Source organism: Bufo gargarizans, chromosome 4 (assembly GCF_014858855.1).
Source record: "Bufo gargarizans isolate SCDJY-AF-19 chromosome 4, ASM1485885v1, whole genome shotgun sequence".
Classification (NCBI taxonomy): Eukaryota; Metazoa; Chordata; class Amphibia; order Anura; family Bufonidae; genus Bufo; species Bufo gargarizans.
In genome coordinates, this window is record NC_058083.1 from 408,524,694 (window position 1) to 408,544,645 (window position 19,952).

A 19,952-nucleotide genomic window follows, 5' to 3' on the forward strand; every position below is an offset into this window, starting at 1 on the left:
GTGCTGGTGACATCGCCGGGCTCACCAGGTGGAAGCCTCTGCCTAGCTTTCCCCATGGAGAGCCCGGTATTCACTGCCATGCATGATTCAGCGCTGGGCAAAGACTAGCATCAGAGCATGAAATGTCAGGGGGGCTGCCTGGGTGAAAATGGGGATATGTCGGGGTTCAGCTCTGAACCCGGACAACCATTTTATGCGAGACAGAATCGTAGGTTATAAACATAGAGCAAAGCTGACATGTCCTGTAACAGTCACATAACAGTTCAACTCATGTGTTAATACCACTGCAACAGGATAAAAGGTAACCTATAGCAGCATTATAGCAGAAAGAATACAAGTATTTTCTTGTGAGAGAGGCAGGAAAGGGGACTTGACCTAAAATGTGACATTTGGCACAAAATTCTGACACAAAGTAATCCAAATGATAGGTGATATGAAGTTAGACACGGGTACCTTTCCATTCAAGAGCCACTGTGATAACTTTGGCGTTGTCCTGTTATATATATTGATGACCTATCGTCATGGGAGCGCTGGTTCCTGTTCATCACACTACACATCATCTCCTCTGTAGCGGTGACGTAGGGTACTTACAAGTACTCACTCCATTCAAATGAATGGAGTGAGTACTTGTTATTACACTGCACTTCCGAGGTGACATTCAGTGTAATAAACAGGAAGTGGCACTCGCATGGAGCGTTGCCTCCCCTTCAAACCAGGTGTCAGACCCCCACGATCAGATATTGATGACTTATCTTTTAAGTCTGCCACAGACTGCCACGTTTACTTTTTCATCTTTGGTGTAATCATAGGTTATTAACTACATAATATGGAAGATATAAAGCAATCACATTTAACTTACATTGTAAAACTGTGATAACCTCAAGTTAATTCTGTATTCATTGTTTTAGTTGGAGAAACATCTGGTAGACCACGACCAACTGTTGTCACGCACATTCCTGGACCAGGTGGTTTGGAAGGAGTGAAAGGAGCTGCAACGGGTGTTGGTGCTGAACTAGCACGAGCCAGATGGGCTCTGGATGAGAGAGGACAGAAATTAGGAGAGTTGGAAGATAGGACAGCTGCCATGCTTTCTAGTGCGGACTCATTCTCAAAACATGCTCATGAGGTATTAGAAACTAATGTGTTATCGTGCCTTAATTCAAGGCAACTTGTGATGTTTCTTTGATATCTGAAACAGAAAGAGCGATCATTTATTTATAATTATGCACATGAAAAACAATATACAAAAAATGTTATATTAACCCCTTAGTGACCACCCATACACCTTTTTACAGCGGTCACTAAGGGGCCTTAGGCTGGGCCACCGCATTTTTACGGGTCCCACGGAGAGCGTGGCCTCGTTTCTCACATGAGAGCCGCACTCCTGCTTGAATGGCCCAGACCGGCAGGAGTGACGATTTGGGCTGTTTAACTCTTAACATGTGGCAGGCAACGGCACCTGCCGCATGTAAGGCGCTGACTGAGGGAGCGCACTCCCTCTGTCTTCCATCGGCACCCCGCAAATGCGATCGCGGGGTACTGATGCATGCAAAGGCTGGCTGGGGTCTGATATAGGCCCCAAACCAGCCCTGAGTATTTTCCAGCAGGCTGTGGCTCTCTGGTGCAGCCTGCTGGTCAATGTCAGTATAGCACTGACATTAAAATAAAATGCACTATAAGGATAGTGCATTGTATTTTAAAAGAAATCAGAATATTGTCTATTATAGTACCCTTATGGGACTATTAAGTGGTAAAAAGAAAATAAACATTTATTAAATTTAATAAAATTCCTGTTAAAAATATACTCCTTTTTTTTCCATTCAAAAATACACTTTTCAATGAAAAAAATAATATAAAATCTCTGTGGCAGTTTTGCTGTTTTTCCTATCTCCCTCCCAGAAAGAATTAATAAAAGTTAATCAGGAATTTATGTGTACCCCAAATGGTGCTATCAAAAATACAACTTGTCCCGCAAAAAAAGACGAAAAAATAAAAAAGTTATAGCTCTTGGAAGGCGACGATGAAAAAAAGAAAGAAAAACACTTGGTCAGTAAGGCCCAAAAGAGGCTGGTAACTAAGGGGTTAAATAAATTTACTATTTGTGAGGAATATACAAGTCATCTTATATTAAATGCATTGTCCATTGAGCAGAACATTCTAGTCATCATATGTTGCTTAGATTTTTCACTAGTAATTAGACTGTAAAGGCTTTATAAGGGCTCTTTCACATCTGCGCTCTATGCCGGAAGAATCCTGATCAGTTTTATCCTAATGCATTCTGAATGGAGTGAAATCCGTTCAGGATGTCTTCAGTTCCGGACCGGAACGTTTTTTGGCCGGAGAAAATACCGCAGCATGCTGCGCTTTTTGCTCCGGCCAAAAATCCTGAACACTCGCCGCAAGGCCGGATCCGAAATTAATGCCCATTGAAAGGCATTGATCCGGATCCGGCCTTAAGCTAAACGTCGTTTCGGCGCATTGCCGGATCCGACGTTTAGCTTTTTTAGAGTGGTTACCATGGCTGCCGGGACGCTAAAGTCCCGGCAGCCATGGTAAAGTGTAGTGGGGAGCAGCATACTTACCGTCCATGCGGCTCCCGGGGCGCTCCAGAGTGACGTCAGGGCGCCCCAGGCGCATGGATGACGTGATCGCATGGCACGTCATCCATGCGCATGGGGCGCTCTGACGTCATTCTGGAGCACCCTGGGAGCCGCACGGACTGTAAGTATACTGCTCCCCCGCTCCCCACTACTACTATGGCAACCAGGACTTTAATAGCGTCCTGGCTGCCATACTAACACTGAAAGCATTTTGAAGACGGATCCGTCTTCAAATGCTTTCAGTACACTTGCGTTTTTCCGGATCTGGCGTGTAATTCCGGCAAGTGGAGTACACGCCGGATCCGGACAACGCAAGTGTGAAAGAGGCCTTAGACCTGAAGATTAAGCAGGCGATTGCCAGGAAGTAACTCTTCCATCCCGACAATCACCTGCTCGCTAGCAGTGAAGACCGCTGCTATTACTTGCAGCGATCTCCAGAATTGTCACGCTTCGGTGTGGGAGGGAAACACCACACCGAGCATAGGAGGGAACGGTCGAACAGGGAATCTGACCTGAGAACTAGAGAAGGAGGATGGACACCTCCTAGTGAAAACCCTAACCAAAATCCTGACTAACTACCAGTATGAACAGACCCCAAAGGTAGGTGAGTTCATACGCAGGAATACATAGTCCTATCTAACCCTATGGGAACCTGGTGCTAATAGCAGGGACGAGACTACCTATTCCTCCAAAAGGAAGGACGAGCAGTCTACTTCAGGCCTAATACAAACAATAAGGAAATGCAATACACAGAACCCAAACAAAATACAAAAGGGAAAGGAAAGATTTAACTTCAAAGGGGCTATGGAAGCACCAGGAACTCAGCCGAGATCCAACCACAAACTATCCACAAGCACAGAAGCTATAAACTGTGGGAGAAGCAACTATAAATAAGGAAGGTTAAATGACCACATTAGCAACACCTGGAGGCATGGGATGTGGCCATTACCAGAAACAGCACAGACAACTATTGATCCACAAGGATGTCTTGGTACGTCCTTGACAGTACTACTTCCCCCCCCCCTTCTACGGGTGACCTCTGGGCACCCAGGACCGACCTTATCCGGGTGAGACCTGTAGTATAAAGCTTTCACCAAATGACTGGCATTTATGTCAGATGCCGGTATCCACATCCTCTCCTCTGGACCACAACCCTTCCAGTGAACAAGATACTGAAGAGATCAACGGAGAACTCGAGAGTCAATTATCTTGGCAATCTGAAATTCCAAACTACTGTCCACCATGATAGATGCTGGTGGCAAGGAAGATGACTCCAAAGGTTTAACATATCTCTTCAACAAAGATTTATGAAACACATTACAGGATTAATAATGGCAGTGATCTTATATGGACCAATAAACCTTGGACCCAAAGGTACCTTCAACTTAATGTTTCTTGTGGACAGCCACACAGAATCACCCACTCTTAGTCCCAGACCATTCATACATTTCCTGTCAGCCACACGTTTATACTTGTTGCCCATATTCATCAAGTTATCTTGAATTTTCCACCATATAGATGACAATGATGACGAAAAACGTTCGTTCTCAGGGATACCAGAAATATCTTGAAGAATTAGGTAGATGAGTGATACAATTCATGAATAATTGAGTCCATGGTCTGGACGAGAGGGGCAACAGAAGTAGAGATCCGGAAGGCCGATTATGTGTCACCTTAGCGCGTGCACAGGTACTACAGGCTGACATATAGTCCTCAACACACTTGCGCAACCCGGCCACCAGAATCTACGAGAGATGAGGTCGGCAGTGGATCTGCTCCCAGGGTGTCCCGTAAGAACCGTACAGTGATGTTCCTCAAACACCTTGTGACACAATTCCGATGGCACAAACAGTTTCCCAAAGGGACAAGAATCCGTTTCGTCTCCCTGGGCCTCTAGCACCTTCACCTCTAGGTCAGGGTAAAGAGCGGATATCGCCACTCCTTCTGACAGTATAGTACTCGGATTTTCAAAATCACCACCTCCAGGAAAACTACGTGACAAGGCATCTGCCTTGACGTTCTTAACCCCAGGACGATAGGTGACAGTGAACTTAAATCTGGTGAAAAACAGAGACCACCTGGCTTGCCTTGGGTTCAGTCGTTTAGCTGACTCCAGGTAAGCCAGGTTTTTGTGATCTGTAAAAACCATGAACGGATGAATCGCTCCTTCCAACCAATGACGCCATTCCTCAAAAGCCAACTTAATGGCCAGTAACTCTCTGTTACCCACATTATAATTTCTCTCTGCGGAAGAGAGTTTTTTAGAGAAAAATGCACATGGACGCCATTTACAAAGTGACTGGCCCTGCGATAAAACTGCTCCTACCCCCACTTCGGACGCGTCAACTTCCACAATGAAAGGTTGTGATACAGTGCTGCCCATAATTATTCATACCCCTGGCAAATTTTGACTAAAAGTTACTTTTATTCAACCAGCAAGTCATTTTTTGATGGGAAATGATAATAGATGTCTCCCAAAAGATAATAAGACGATGTACAAGAGGCATTATTGTGGGAAAAAAAAACATTTCTCAGATTTTATTTACATTTGAGCAAAAAATACAAGCTGTTATGCACTGTAGAAAATCTCAGAGGACGTTGTCGGAAGCCAAAAGTGACACCTGTACTGGCTATGAAGATGGTTAGAGAGGTGAAAAAGAATCCAAGGATCACCATCAAGGCCATCCTGGGGAATATGGGCTCTGCTGGTGGCTATGTCTCAAGGCAGACAATCCAGCGGACACTGCTGGCTGAATAAAAGTAACTTTAAGTCAAAATTTGCCTGGGGTATGAATAATTATGGGCAGCACTGTACATCCAGCTGCACCAATATAGGGGCAGAAGACCAGTATTCCTTAACCGCAGAAAAGGCTTGCAAGGCCGAATCAGACCGCACTGAAACATATGTCCCTTTCTTAGTCATGTCAGTTAAGGGTTTTACTACAGGGAGTGCAAAATTATTAGGCAAGTTGTATTTTTGAGGATTAATTTTATTATTGAACAACAACCATGTTCTCAATGAACCCAAAAAACTCATTAATATCAAAGCTGAATATTTTTGGAAGTAGTTTTTAGTTTGTTTTTAGTTTTAGCTATTTTAGGGGGATATCTGTGTGTGCAGGTGACTATTACTGTGCATAATTATTAGGCAACTTAACAAAAAACAAATATATACCCATTTCAATTATTTATTTTTACCAGTGAAACCAATATAACATCTCAACATTCACAAATATACATTTCTGACATTCAAAAAAAATCAGTGACCAATATAGCCACCTTTCTTTGCAAGGACACTCAAAAGCCTGCCATCCATGGATTCTGTCAGTGTTTTGATCTGTTCACCATCAACATTGCGTGCAGCAGCAACCACAGCCTCCCAGACACTGTTCAGAGAGGTGTACTGTTTTCCCTCCTTGTAAATCTCACATTTGATGATGGACCACAGGTTCTCAATGGGGTTCAGATCAGGTGAACAAGGAGGCCATGTCATTAGATTTTCTTCTTTTATACCCTTTCTTGCCAGCCACGCTGTGGAGTACTTGGACGCGTGTGATGGAGCATTGTCCTGCATGAAAATCATGTTTTTCTTGAAGGATGCAGACTTCTTCCTGTACCACTGCTTGAAGAAGGTGTCTTCCAGAAACTGGCAGTAGGACTGGGAGTTGAGCTTGACTCCATCCTCAACCTGAAAAGGCCCCACAAGCTCATCTTTGATGATACCAGCCCAAACCAGTACTCCACCTCCACCTTGCTGGCGTCTGAGTCGGACTGGAGCTCCCTGCCCTTTACCAATCCAGCCACGGGCCCATCCATCTGGCCCATCAAGACTCACTCTCATTTCATCAGTCCATAAAACCTTTGAAAAATCAGTCTTGAGATATTTCTTGGCCCAGTCTTGATGTTTCAGCTTGTGTGTCTTGTTCAGTGGTGGTCGTCTTTCAGCCTTTCTTACCTTGGCCATGTCTCTGAGTATTGCACACCTTGTGCTTTTGGGCACTCCAGTGATGTTGCAGCTCTGAAATATGGCCAAACTGGTGGCAAGTGGCATCTTGGCCTCTGCACGCTTGACTTTTCTCAGTTCATGGGCAGTTATTTTGCGCCTTGGTTTTTCCACACGCTTCTTGCGACCCTGTTGACTATTTTGAATGAAACGCTTGATTGTTCGATGATCACGCTTCAGAAGCTTTGCAATTTTAAGAGTGCTGCATCCCTCTGCAAGATATCTCACTATTTTTGCCTTTTCTGAGCCTGTCAAGTCCTTCTTTTGACCCATTTTGCCGAAGGAAAGGAAGTTGCCTAATAATTATGCACACCTGATATAGGGTGTTGATGTCATTAGACCACACCCCTTCTCATTACAGAGATGCACATCACCTAATATGCTTAATTGGTAGTAGGCTTTCGAGACTATACAGCTTGGAGTAAGACAACATGCATAAAGAGGATGATGTGGTCAAAATACTAATTTGCCTAATAATTCTGCACTCCCTGTATTGTTGAATAGTTCTGAATAACTTTTCGGTAATAGTTGAACCCTAAAAACCGCATAAGAGCCTTCAGATTTTCGGGTCGATCCCAGTCCAATATAGCACAGACTTTCTCTGAATCCATTGGAAAACCTGAAGATGACAGCAAGTAGCCCCAAAACTGCACCTCCTGATGTATCTCCACGTCTGAAGAATAAATTAGAATGTCATCCAAATACACGACTACAAAATGTCATTCACAAAATGCTGGAAAACCGCAGGAGCATTGGTCAACCCAAAAGGCATGACCAGGTTCTCAAAGTGGTATTAAAAGCCATCTTCCATTCATCCCCTTCCTTGATCCTAACCGGATTATATGGCCCCCTTAAGTCCAACTTGGAGAACACCTTGGCACCAACAATCTGGTTAAACAAATCGGGAATCAAAGTAAGAGGGTAAGGATCACGGACAGTAATCAGATTGAGTTCACAGAAATCCAGACATGACCGAAGACCTCCGTCCTTTTTTTTTTTTTTTTACAAAAAAAGAACCCTGCTGCCATTGGAGACTTGGAAGGTCTTATGTGTCCTTTAGCCAAACACTCGGCAATATACTCTCTCATGGCCAGTCTTTCAGGTCCAGAAAGGTTATACAATCTAGATTATGGCAATTTATCTCCGGGAATAAGGTTGATAGAGCAATCATATTCCCGATGCAGAGGTAAATCCTGGCATCCACTCTCAGAAAATACATTGGCAAAATCAGATATAAAAGAGGGTAATGTCTTAGTAGTTAAAACAGAAAAAGATGTAACCACGGTAAACCCAGAACCATCGGAGCAGGTAGACTCTCCAACACAAAACACAAGATAAATTCTTGATGAGTTACCCACTCTTAATCTGATATCATGTACCACTTGAGATAAACACTTCTGAGTTAGAGGTGCAGAATCAATAGCAAAAACGGAAATGTTTTTTTATAATGCACTCTGTGACAACCCGTGCATACAGACGAATCAATCAGGTTCACCCCGACCCTACTGTTGATAAACCCCTGAATCCCCACAGTTTTTTTTACCCTAGCGCCACCTCAGCAGTCAGGAGAAATCGGGTACTACTAGTCAAAGACAAATGCACATTTTCTGACTCTCCTTTAAGTCAGATGGGAATTAAATGTCCCTCTTTCTTTTTGCCATTGAATGTATGGACATACTCTGATAAAAATGTCCCTTCTGTCCACAGAAAAAACACACTCCCTTCCTATTACCAACATGTGATAGTACGTCCTGAGAGTGGGGGCCTCTATATTTCTCGCCCAGGCGTCTATCAATGCTTATAGCAAGAGACATAGCAGCCTCCAGAGATACTGGTGTTTTCTGAAAGGCCAAAGCGTCCTTCAGGCTGTCTGATAACCCTTGACAAAACTGGCTACGGAGGGCAGGATCGTTCCACTCCATATCCGTAGCCCACCTTCTAAACTCAGAGCAATAAATCTCAGTGAAACAATCACCCTGACGAAGGCCGCGCAGCTTGGTTTTGGCTAGAGAGGTCTGATCCGGAGAGACTACGATCTGGTCTGCAGAGAAAAAGCCCATGACTGCGCATCCCCTTAAGCAAGGAAATAACCTCACCGACTCAATATTTCTCATCCCCAGATGGACGTAGCCTAAAATGCAGTTTTCACGCCTCCCTAAACAAAATGAAATTATCGCCTTCCCCAGAGAATCTGTCTGGGAGGGCAATTTTAGGCTTCAGATAGGCCTGGTCTCCACCAGGACCAACAGCCTGTGATCTCTGAGTCTGCGAGACGGTCATGCGGAGGTCAGCTACCTCCAAAGACATCCCTTGCAGCTGACCTGCCAGTGCAGCAATAGGATCCATCGCTGCACACAAACAAACAAAAAAATTGCGGTTTTGGCGATTTATAATGTCACTCTTAGGTGTGGGAGGGAAACACCACACCGAGCATAGGAGAGAAGTGGGGAACAGGGAATTAGGCCTGAGAACTAGGGAAGGAAGATGGACACCTTCTAGTGAAAACCATAACCAAAATTCTGACTGACTACCAGTATGAACAGACCCCAAAGGTAGGTGAGTTCATACGCAGGAATACCTAGAGTCCTATCTAGACCTATAGGACCCTGCTACTAATGGCAGGTACGAGACTACCTGTTCTTCCAAAAGGAAGGACAAACAGGAGTCTACTTCAGGCCTAATACAAACAATAAGGAAATGCAACACAGAACCCAAACAAAATACAAAAGGGACAGGAAAGACTTAACTTTAAAGGGGCTATGGAAGCACCAGGAACTCAAACGAGATCCAACTACAAACTATCCTATAGCACAGCATTGTGGGAGAAGCAACTGTAAATAAGGAAGGTTAAATGACCACATTAGCAACACCTGGAGGCAAGGGGTGTGGCCATTATCAGAAATAACACAGATGCCTATTGATCCACAAGGAAAACCTATCAGATCAAACCATGTGTTGCCAGTCACACAGATCTCCTGCCACTCACTGCCGCCAGGACGTCCATATGTCTTGTGACAAGAATATAGGGGGTGAGCGATGGCTAATGCCATCGCTCCTCCCTATACTGACTAATTATTTGCCGGCAGCAGATTGTGATTAGACAGGCCGATCTGCCACCAGCAAATGATGATTTTTAATCCTGTTGAAATATTTGGATTGCCCAATGAACGAGCATTTACTTGTTCATCAGGTAATCGGCCTCAGTATTACACTGCCAGATCATTGCTAACGAGCGTTATTACGAACGTTCATTAGAGATGATCAAGCAGACCATCGGTCAGTCTAATACATCCTTAATAGTTAGAGGACCATGCGATTTTTTCCTTTTTTGCATTTTCATTTTTCACTCCCGCCTTCCCAGAGTCCTAAATATATATTTTTTCCATTCACATAGTCTTATGAGTGCAGATTTTTATTTTTTTAATGGCACCATTTACGGTTCTATGCAATATATTGGAATTAGGGGGAAAAACGCAATTCTGACAGATTTTTATTTTTATTTTGGGGGGAGGTGAGGGGGGTTACGCCGTTCACTATGCGGTAAAATTGACTTGTTACCTTCATGCTCCAGGTCAGTACGATTACAACGATACCACACTTGTATACTTCTTCTAGCATTTTAATACAGGGCAAAAAATTAAAAACCTTGAAAAAAAGCAAAAAAGAATTTATCACAGCATTCTGACCCCTATAACTTTTTTGTAGTTATTTGTATGGAGCTGTGTGAGAGCTAATTATTATTTTTTGAACAATCTGTACTTTTAAGTGATACCTTTTTGAAATGTGTGTGACTTTTTGATCACTTTTTTTATAAAACATTTTGAAGTGCGAATTGACAGGTTTTTTTTTTTTTTTTTTTTTTTCCGTTACACCATTTGCCATATGGCATTATTATTGTTATATTTTAATAGTACGGGCATTTTTGCACACTGCAATGACCATGTTTATTTATTTATTTGTTGGGGGAAAGGAGGTATGATTTGAACTGAAACTTTTTTTTTTCTTTTACTTCTTTTTAAGTCACCCTGGGTTGTATAACTGTCAATCATAAGATTGCCTATTCTGTTTATTGATGGCTATATAGCCATCATTGAACACTTCATTTTGAATATAACAGTGTAGTACTGCCACCTAGTGGCCTGTATTAGTATGTTACACTAATAGCAGCCAACGCCTGCTTGGGGCTGTTAGCGCAGTGTAACAGGTTCCCCGATCTCAGCCGGGGAACTCTGTCACGGGAGCATGCAGCTCCCGCTTCCGGCCTGCTCAGATGCCGTGGTCACATTTGATAACTGCATCTGAGGGGGGAAATGTATGCGATCAGTCTTATGGCTGATCGCATACATGTGCCGAGGGTCTCTGCTGTTTTAAACGGCTATGGTGCCCACTGCCGGTAATTCTCGGCCTGAACACTGCTCCTGTGAAGTGAACTCGGAACATTATAAATGCGGATGAGCGAATCGACTTCGGATGGTACAGCTGAAGTCGATTCGCAAAAAACTTTGTTGTAATACTCTACGGGCTTCCTGTTCCATACAGTATTACAATGTATTGGCTACGATGAGCCGAAGTTATTACTGCACGAAGTCACGCGAGACTTTGTGTATTAACTTTGAGAATTCATTATCACTGTAAAAAACCTTGGTACAAAACTCTGGTTCGGTTCCAAGGTACCACTAGGAACTGAACCAGATTTCGGTACCAAGGTTTTTTACAGTAATAACGAATTCCTGAAGTTATTACACAAAGTCTCGTGCGACTTTGCGAAGTAATAACTTCGGCTCATCAGAGCCAAACATTCTAATACTGTATGGAGCGGGAACTCGGCACAGTATTACAACTAAGTTTTTTGCAAATCAACTTCGGATGTGCCATCCAAAGTCGATTCGCAAATCCCTAATGATTTATGATGTTGTGAATTCCCCACCGATCTACTGAACTGTAGTCACCTAATTATGTGATGATACTGGAATTCACAACATCATAAATTATTATAATGTTGCGAGTTCAATTGATAGAAGCAGCGATCAGGCTGAGCATTTACACTGCTAAAACTTGCAGATTTCTGATTAGATGAGGGGATGTTACGGCGACTAACGATGATCTTTCAGTCAGACCGATATACCCGATCCACGGAAAACAAATCATTTATTGTTTTTCAATTGTTGTTTGCTATTATATGCAACAATAATTTCTTAAATTCAAATAATTAATTGAAAATTAAAATGATAGTCACTCCATCTAATAGACCCTTAAAATTATCAGCTGTAAAAAAATTAAGAGTACTTTGACCTAGCACATGTGAACCACTGTTTGCTATGTGTATGTGCCTTGAATTGCAGATCCACATGCTAAAAGCTGGGGTTATAATGAATTGCCGGAAAACACCTTACCCTTTAAGAGCAGGTTTATTTGGGTTATTTAGCGCTAAGACATTTTTCTGCATTTTCATTGTCGTAATTTATTGCTATCACTTTTTTATTTTACTTTATGGTGACTCTTTTTATTGATTATGATTGGTAATGGGGAAAAAGACATTCTTGTGTGCACTGAGGTATAAATAGTATATTTATTATATGGCTTGGTACAATACAGCCATGTTATAGACCTTTTTATTCATTTAAGTTTGCTATTTTTTAAAAGATTTTTAAAAAAAATTATAATTTTGTTTTTTAATTTAACTTTATTTAACTTTTTTTGTTAAGTCCCAGAACAGTAGGGGACTTGAAGCTGTGATCTTTTTTGTTGTTGTTGTTTTAATAATAATTTGTATTCCAAACCATTATTAGGACTTTTTCACATTGCGTTGGAAGCTTTGTTTGGGGGTTCCATTGCAAAAAAAACACGATCCCCAACTGTACAGACTCCATTGTAGTCAGTGGAGTCAGTTCAGTTTGTCTCTAATGGAGAAGAACAATGGAATTCAAGAACGGTGGTGTAAAAGAGCCCTTGCCTATCATTGTTACAATCTGTTAGGCAATACCTTTGACATTACCTAACCTTCTTAAAGGGGTATTCCGGTTGTTTAACGTTATAACCATCAGATCAGTGGGGCTGCATAGGATCACGAGAACAGGGGCCCCATACCCCTTGAAGCCCCCTGAAATGGTGAGGCCAGTCGCACATGCGCAGCCGCCCCATTCATTTCTGTGGGAGTTCCAGAGATTGGTTATCTCCGGAATTCCCATAGAAATGAAAGGAGCAGCTTGCACGCATGCCCAACTGGACACCTATTTCATTTGGGGGAGGGGGGTACAGAGCCCTCGTTCTCGTGATCAGTGGGGGGACCCCCACTGATCTAATAGTTTTCCCCTATCCTGTGGGGGGGAATATAACTTTAAACAACTAGAATACCCCTTTAAGCCGACCATATGCATTCAGTAACTGTCAGCTGAACAATTGTTCAACCGACAGCTGTTTCTTTAAACTCTCTGCCATCACTTTCTACACACATACCTGTTCAGTTCGGTCGAACATGCATGTTTATTCAGTAGGGAGAGAGGAGAAAGCCTCTGGCAGCGACTTGTCTTCTTGGAGAACAAAAGGATTGGGTGACAATATTCACCACTCTTTTAAAGAGGTTTTCCAAGTTTAATATTTTTTATTTTTTTACCTAAGCAGAAGCTAGGTTATAAAAAAAAAAACATACATATATAGCTCTATACCCCACATGACCTCTGCAATTAATCACTGGCCTCAGTGATATGCATCACAGGACCGCCAAGGCCATTGATTCACTGCAACAGTCAAATGGGGGAATGCAACTACATTACCACTGCTGCCAAGTAAGCACTAAGTAAAGCTGAAGCCTTGAATAGCTGAACTAAAGGGACTTAATAGGTGAGTATCTGTGCTTATATTATTTTATAACTCTCCCCCACCCTTGGGCAAATTTGGAAAACCCTTGCATGTAAAATACTAACTTTTTTTGTCATATACATGTGGAATATTCCCTAACATGTACCTCAGATGGAAAGCTCTGATAAATGCCACTGTATAGTTATAGAATGCATATGTTGCCTATATATAAAAAAAATACATTATATAGGACAGTGCTGTGTTCTGCGGATGCATACCAGTGCCACAGGCCAAAATTACTCTCTGGTCTGGTGAATAGGTGCCTATGGGAACATTCAGTGCATCAGTATACTGTCTGCTCTTAAAAGGGTTGTCTGGTTCTAGGTGCAAACCATACAACACTTGGGTTCAGCTTGCAATAAAGAACTGATAAGTATTTACCTGGCAGATCCTGGCTACCACTCTGGTTTTAGCTTTTTACCCGGCTGCAGTGGTAATGTCAACAACACGTGACCACTGCAGCCAGTCACAGGCCTCAGCAGTGCATTGAAGAGACCAGTGACTGGCTGCAGCTGTCAGATGTTGTCGATGTGACGCCACTGCGGTGGTATGGAATCTGCCACATAAGGCTACTTTCACACTAGCGTTTCTATTTTCCGGTATTGAGATCCGTCATAGGGTCTCAATACCAGAAAAAAAGCTTCCGTTTTGTCCCTATTCATTGTCAATGTAACTGAACAGAACGGAATGCTACAAGATGCATTCCGTTCCGTTTGGTTGCGTTCTCATACTGATGTGCAAACCGCAGCATGCTGCAGTTTTCCTTCCGTCTGACACATAGAAAACAGATCCGTCCCCCATTGACTTTCAGTGGTGCTCATGATGGATCCTTCTTGGCAATGTTAAAGATAATACAACTGGTTCCATTCATAACGGATGCAGATGGTTGTATTATCAGTAACTGAAGCATTTTTGCTGAACCCTGCCAGATCCAGCAAAAACGCTAGTGTGAAAGTAGCCTAAGTGCTTACCATTCCTTTATACAGGCTGATCCTGAAGGTTGTCTGGTTTTCTCCTGAATCCGGAGAGCCCCTTTAAGTTCTAGCAGACCAAGACTCATCTATGCTGACTTTATTAATTGTAATTGTTTATTACTTGAAAATTCCAACTTAATGTGTCTTCTAAGAACACATTATATACTTAAGTATATAAATTCTGTCTTTTTATTTTTAGATGATGTTAAAATGCAAGGAAAAGAAGTGGTATCAGTTCTGATGAGCCAGACTCAAATACATCTACTGTATTTTAACTTCACTGGGGAAGAAGATTTTAAGCAAAACATGCAACCATTTTTCTCACCCTTTCTTTCTGCAGGACAGTTGGGAACAAGAGTTGAACATTCATATTTGGTTACTGTTTCCTAGCACAAATCATATACTGTTTTACCTCAGTGTCTTGGTTTTACCTGAGGAGCATTACATCCAAGAAAATAGAAACAAACTCAGTATTTATCTCTAAGCTGTGGTTTGGTGAAAAGATGCAAAAGATAAGGAAGCAAAATGGCAGTGAGAAGGCACAAGAATGAGAAGTCGAAATTATGTTTTTTTGCTTCATTTGTTTGTTAATATTTTTCAGTTTTTTCTTTTTTTGTCATCTCTTAAAGAAGAGAAGTTATGTCTGGACAATTAGCTTTTTATCCTCTGTTGCTTCACCACAAATTTCACTGGCTTTTACAGGGGATGGGACACAAAACAGATCTAAGACCTAGCTAACTGCACAAATGAGGTGATCACAAAGCATTCATCTTTAGACAGAGATCTTCACTGAGAAGATTCATCGTTAACGCATTACGTATTTTACATTCATAACAAGCTCGACTTGGGATTGGTAACCTCTGCGTACGGATCTTTTTGGATGTTCTGTCTGAGTTTTTTATGTGTCTTTGTAATTTGTTTGCCTAGAAAAATTCGGCCACTGCCTAAGTCCCTCGATGATCAATCACCCAGCCCAAGAGTTTCTATGGTTCTTATACCAAATAATTCTGCTGTTTTTTTCAGTTTATTGGGGGTGGGCATGCTGCAGCTAAAACTAGATTGTGGAGCTATCTCCAGCCATTCTGTGTGTACTGTTTGTTAAAAAAAAAAAAAAAAACTTATATTTTGGAGGAAACGTCTAAATTACAAGATGAATTTGTGGACCTGTTTTGTGCACAGTTAGCATCCTAGTTTAAGTAGATTTTAGGATTATAGCGAATTGAGCTGAAGCATTAATAGGACTTTGTATCAAACATTTACTGAGCACACATAGACTGATGGCTAAAGTATACGGCACAGATCATTATTCTACATGAATAATCCCAAATTATTTATTTGAACCTATACCAAAGTATGACTTGAAAAAGACTGTGACTCCCTTGCTGGAGGTTCAGCAGATATTATAGTAGTAAATGGACGTAACCCATATCACATATTTTACCAATATATTGAACTTACCGTTAACACTTAAAATAAGAAAAAGGAAGGATTCTATAGGTTACGTTCTATATGGACCTAATAGCAATGTTTTATGAATGGGTGACTTTTCCTCATACCTCCCGTCTAGTAGTAATATGTTATTTGATCCAGTATTAAGAGATGAAATTACATCAAATGCTAATAAGTCTGCATTTTAGCAGCTACTTGAAAAGAGTCCATCTATCATACCATTGTTCAGTGAAGGGGTACCATGGAGAATTTATGACATGATTGGAGCCTCATACTAAATGGTTGGTGAGATGTCTTATTTGTATCCTTCCCCAACTATTGGCCTGATGCATTGGCTGAGGAATACCATTCATTTATTAATAGTTCATTTCTTTTAAGTGCCTATAATAGTAACTCGGAAATGAGGAGACATTTCTGTTACAACAGCGTTGTACATTTGTAGTTGCATGTTCAATTCCAGTATTATTAAGTTTTGGCGCATGCAGTTCTAAAGATATATTTTTCTATTTATTTTAACCACAAATGTCTCTCTGGCATGAAGCAGTCATGTAATGACTTACGTCTCATGATTGTGATGTCATTTCTGTACTGTCAATATAATAAGTAGACACTCCAATTTCATGGATAAGGAAAGCACTGCAAATAGGCACTGAGTAGTTCATTTTATAAGAAACAGGGGGGGGGGGGGGACGCCCCACAGACGTTTGTGTATGGCCACAAGAGCAGTGCAATATATATTAATGTAGGAAAATAGAGAAACATTGATGAATTTAGTATTATTTATCAAATGTGTGTTAATATAAATTGAAGGTGTTTTTTCTTGTAATTATACAGAGTTTATGCATTTGTGTATATTTTTTTTCTTTGAGACTCGAGACAAATATTTTGTTACCAAGCACATTTCCAAAATCCCAAAAGGCATCCATCGTAATAGTATTTATTGTCAAAGTATGCACAGAAATGTCCACAGGAAATATTATTTTTTTAAGTTATAATTTAAGACATTCATGTGTCTTATGATTATGGCAGTTGAGTTAATTTCACATTGCACATTGACAACTTGTAATTGTCAAGAGAGTATGACACCTGATATTTGATTTCCCCATAAAAATTCATATTAATTGGTGTTATTTAGAACTACTTTTAGATGTGGTGGAACTGTAATATTCATTTTGTCCACAGAAAAAAAAAAATCCCTTACCCATTTCAACCTTTTCTGCATCTACAACAAAATCTACTGACGTTTGAAAAAAAAAAAAAAAAAGTTTAAATTACCAAGTTGTTAGCATTCACCATCCCTGAGTCTTGGCCTTCTTGACCGTGAACATTCCATACATTATCAGCCATTTTGTTTCTTGAGCCAAAAGTTCTGAGGATGTGGCCTCCTGAATTTACAAGTAGACAGTAAATTTACAAAATTGTACTGACTACCTGCTTTTTCACTGTACAAAGTGCCTCAAGTATATAACTTTTCCAAATGGAATAATAGGCTTTTTAGGAATATTGGATTAATCCCAGGAATGGCTGCTGTCACCCTGCATCAATCCCAAATCACTTTCTGTTGGTTATAGTACGTCTCCACTTGCAGTTTTATCATTTTGCATACAGAGATATAACAGCTGACTTCCAGAGAAAGGAATATAGGGGTAGGTTTATCAAAACTGGTGCAAAGGAAAACTAGTTAAGTTGCCGAAAGCAACCAATCAGATTGATTCTTTAATTTTGTAAAGAAGCTCTGAAAACTGAAAAGTAGGAATCTGACTGGTTGCTATTGGCAACTCAACTGTTTTTGCTTTGTACCTGTTTTGATAAATCGCCGCCATTGCATTTTAAAAGTGCCCGTGAAAAAAGACTTCTCACTATATGGCTTCCATAAACATTTAAAGAGAACCTGTCACCATAAATTGTAATGCAAACTACAGGCAACATATTATAGACTAGATATATAGGTTTATGGGAAAAGATTCAGTAAAACATGTAATTTATACATTTAATTCTCTGCCCTTACTGACTTAAGTTCTACATGGGACATATTATCAGTGATTGAAGGCATTCTCTGTGTAAGTGTGTATACAGAGACAGCTGTTCACAGGAGCAGTCTTAAGTAAAGAAAAAGCATACATGTGTAAATTACTAATTTTATTTAATCTTTTCCTATAAAACTATATGTATAAATCTGCTCAGTCCCCCTGCTGTGTAACATGCTGCCTGCAGATTGTGCTGCATTTCATGGTGACAGGTCCTCTTTAAGTGGACATTTCTAGAAGACAAAACTCTTGTTTTAATAAACTAAAAGAACTTCACAAAGAAATATGGCAACTTTAACGGGCAGGACTTTCCTTTTCCAACACCATTGTACAGCTGTGTAGCACCCAACCATTCCTTGGTTCATACTAATATTAGCAATAGTATAAATATTCCTAAAGACCCATTTGCACTGGCCAAATGACACCAAAGGCCCCTTTACACTGCTCAACTGATCAGACAATTGTCGGGAAGGAATCGTTCCTTCACAACAATCGCCTGCTAGTCAGTGAAGAAGACCGCGCTGTATTTACATGCATTAATCTCCTCCTCGGTATGGGAAGGAGTTGTCACTAATGCCATCTCTTGTTGCTCTACAGAATCATTGTTTGCCGGCAGCTAGACGCTGTTTAGATGGCACAATCTGCTGCCGGCAAATGATAATTTAGGTATCTGCATGTAAGATCCCAGGTTTATTGGGTAATCTGCAGCATCTTTATACAGGCAGATTATCACCAATGAGTGAACGCTTGTTAGCGATAATCTGCCCAATGATTAGGCAGTGGAAAGTGGCCTTAAGTTGCACTTGTTTCCAAACTCCAGTTGACCTGTGTGAATGATGAAGAAAATCACAGCCTGATTGATACTGTAAATGTGTTCATACACATACAGTTGATATTGATGCCGATTGCATGGCGTGCTAGGAAACACCGCTGAAATGTCAGTCAGATCCTTATTGCTCAACTTTTCAAGACACCAGTCGGTGGTTTTAAAGTCATTTAATGTAAAGAACCTTTAGTTCATGTGTAAGATGCTCTGTTACATACTTACATACTTAACTATTGCCATGAGAGCTAGCTGGTTGGAAGCTTTATGGAGAGGGTGAATATTTTTGGTTCCGCCATATTTCGCTTATAGAAGCCCAATAAATTGATGGACATATAATTAAATGTATTGGCAATGTATGACTTTTGTTAATAACAATAGAAAATACAGGAATTTCCCATCAATTGGTAATGTATTTCAGCCTATGACTTTGATATGGTGCAGACATTCTTAATGTTCACAGAATCTGAGAATCTAAACTTTATCACCAGCTTTGTCTAGATATCAAAAATTAGTTTTCATTGTTAATCATCGGCATGTTTGTAAGTGGCGTACAATACACACGATACATCTTAAAAATAATTATATGCATATGGAAGGGCTTAGTTTTTATTTATTTATTTGGGTACAGGTAATTTATGTCTGTCTGGTTTCAGAACACATTTCCAAATACCATATAAAAGTATTCAGAGTTAATAGAGGGGATTGGTTTCAACTACAGCTGACTCTGTAATCAGCTACACATCTTGGGGCCATTCTAATAAAAAGGTATTGTGACTCCAAATAAAAAAAATACTAACTATACTCATACTTACCATAGCCTAGTATGGACTATCTGCACACACAGAAACCTGTGTTATGGCTTGTTTATGCCATAAGCTGTGTAGACAGGCATGACAAAGGGTGGAACGTGCAAGTTCCCATCCAATGTTGCATCAAAATCTGCACATTTTAAGGCTCTTTCACACAAGAGTTTTCCATCTGGATGCTCTGCATGAAGAAAACGCATATCATCCGGGCTGAATCCTGACCCATTTATTTCATTGGGTCTGTGTATGGTACATAAGCCTACATCATCACACATCATCCTGGATTCTGGAAAAATTGCAGAATGTTCTATATTGTGCATTTTTCACGCTGATCTGGTTCCACAGAAGAGAATGGGGCTTGCTTGAAAAACGGAAGGCATCCGGATGTATTATGTTTTTCACTGATGGT

General features: G+C 40.9%; 1 protein-coding gene across 2 annotated transcripts in view; it reads left to right on the top strand.

Annotated features, from left to right (window-relative positions):
- Window positions 1-16,728, top strand: part of STXBP5 (syntaxin binding protein 5) — a 424,762-nt gene extending 408,034 nt beyond the window's left edge. For both annotated transcript variants that reach the window (XM_044291763.1, XM_044291764.1), the window contains 2 exons: window positions 909-1,126; window positions 14,635-16,728. In XM_044291763.1, coding sequence (XP_044147698.1) covers window positions 909-1,126; window positions 14,635-14,676 — 260 coding nt within the window. In that variant the 3' untranslated portion in view covers window positions 14,677-16,728. The remainder of the gene's footprint in view (window positions 1-908; window positions 1,127-14,634) is intronic.
- The last annotated feature ends 3,224 nt before the right edge of the window (window positions 16,729-19,952 follow it).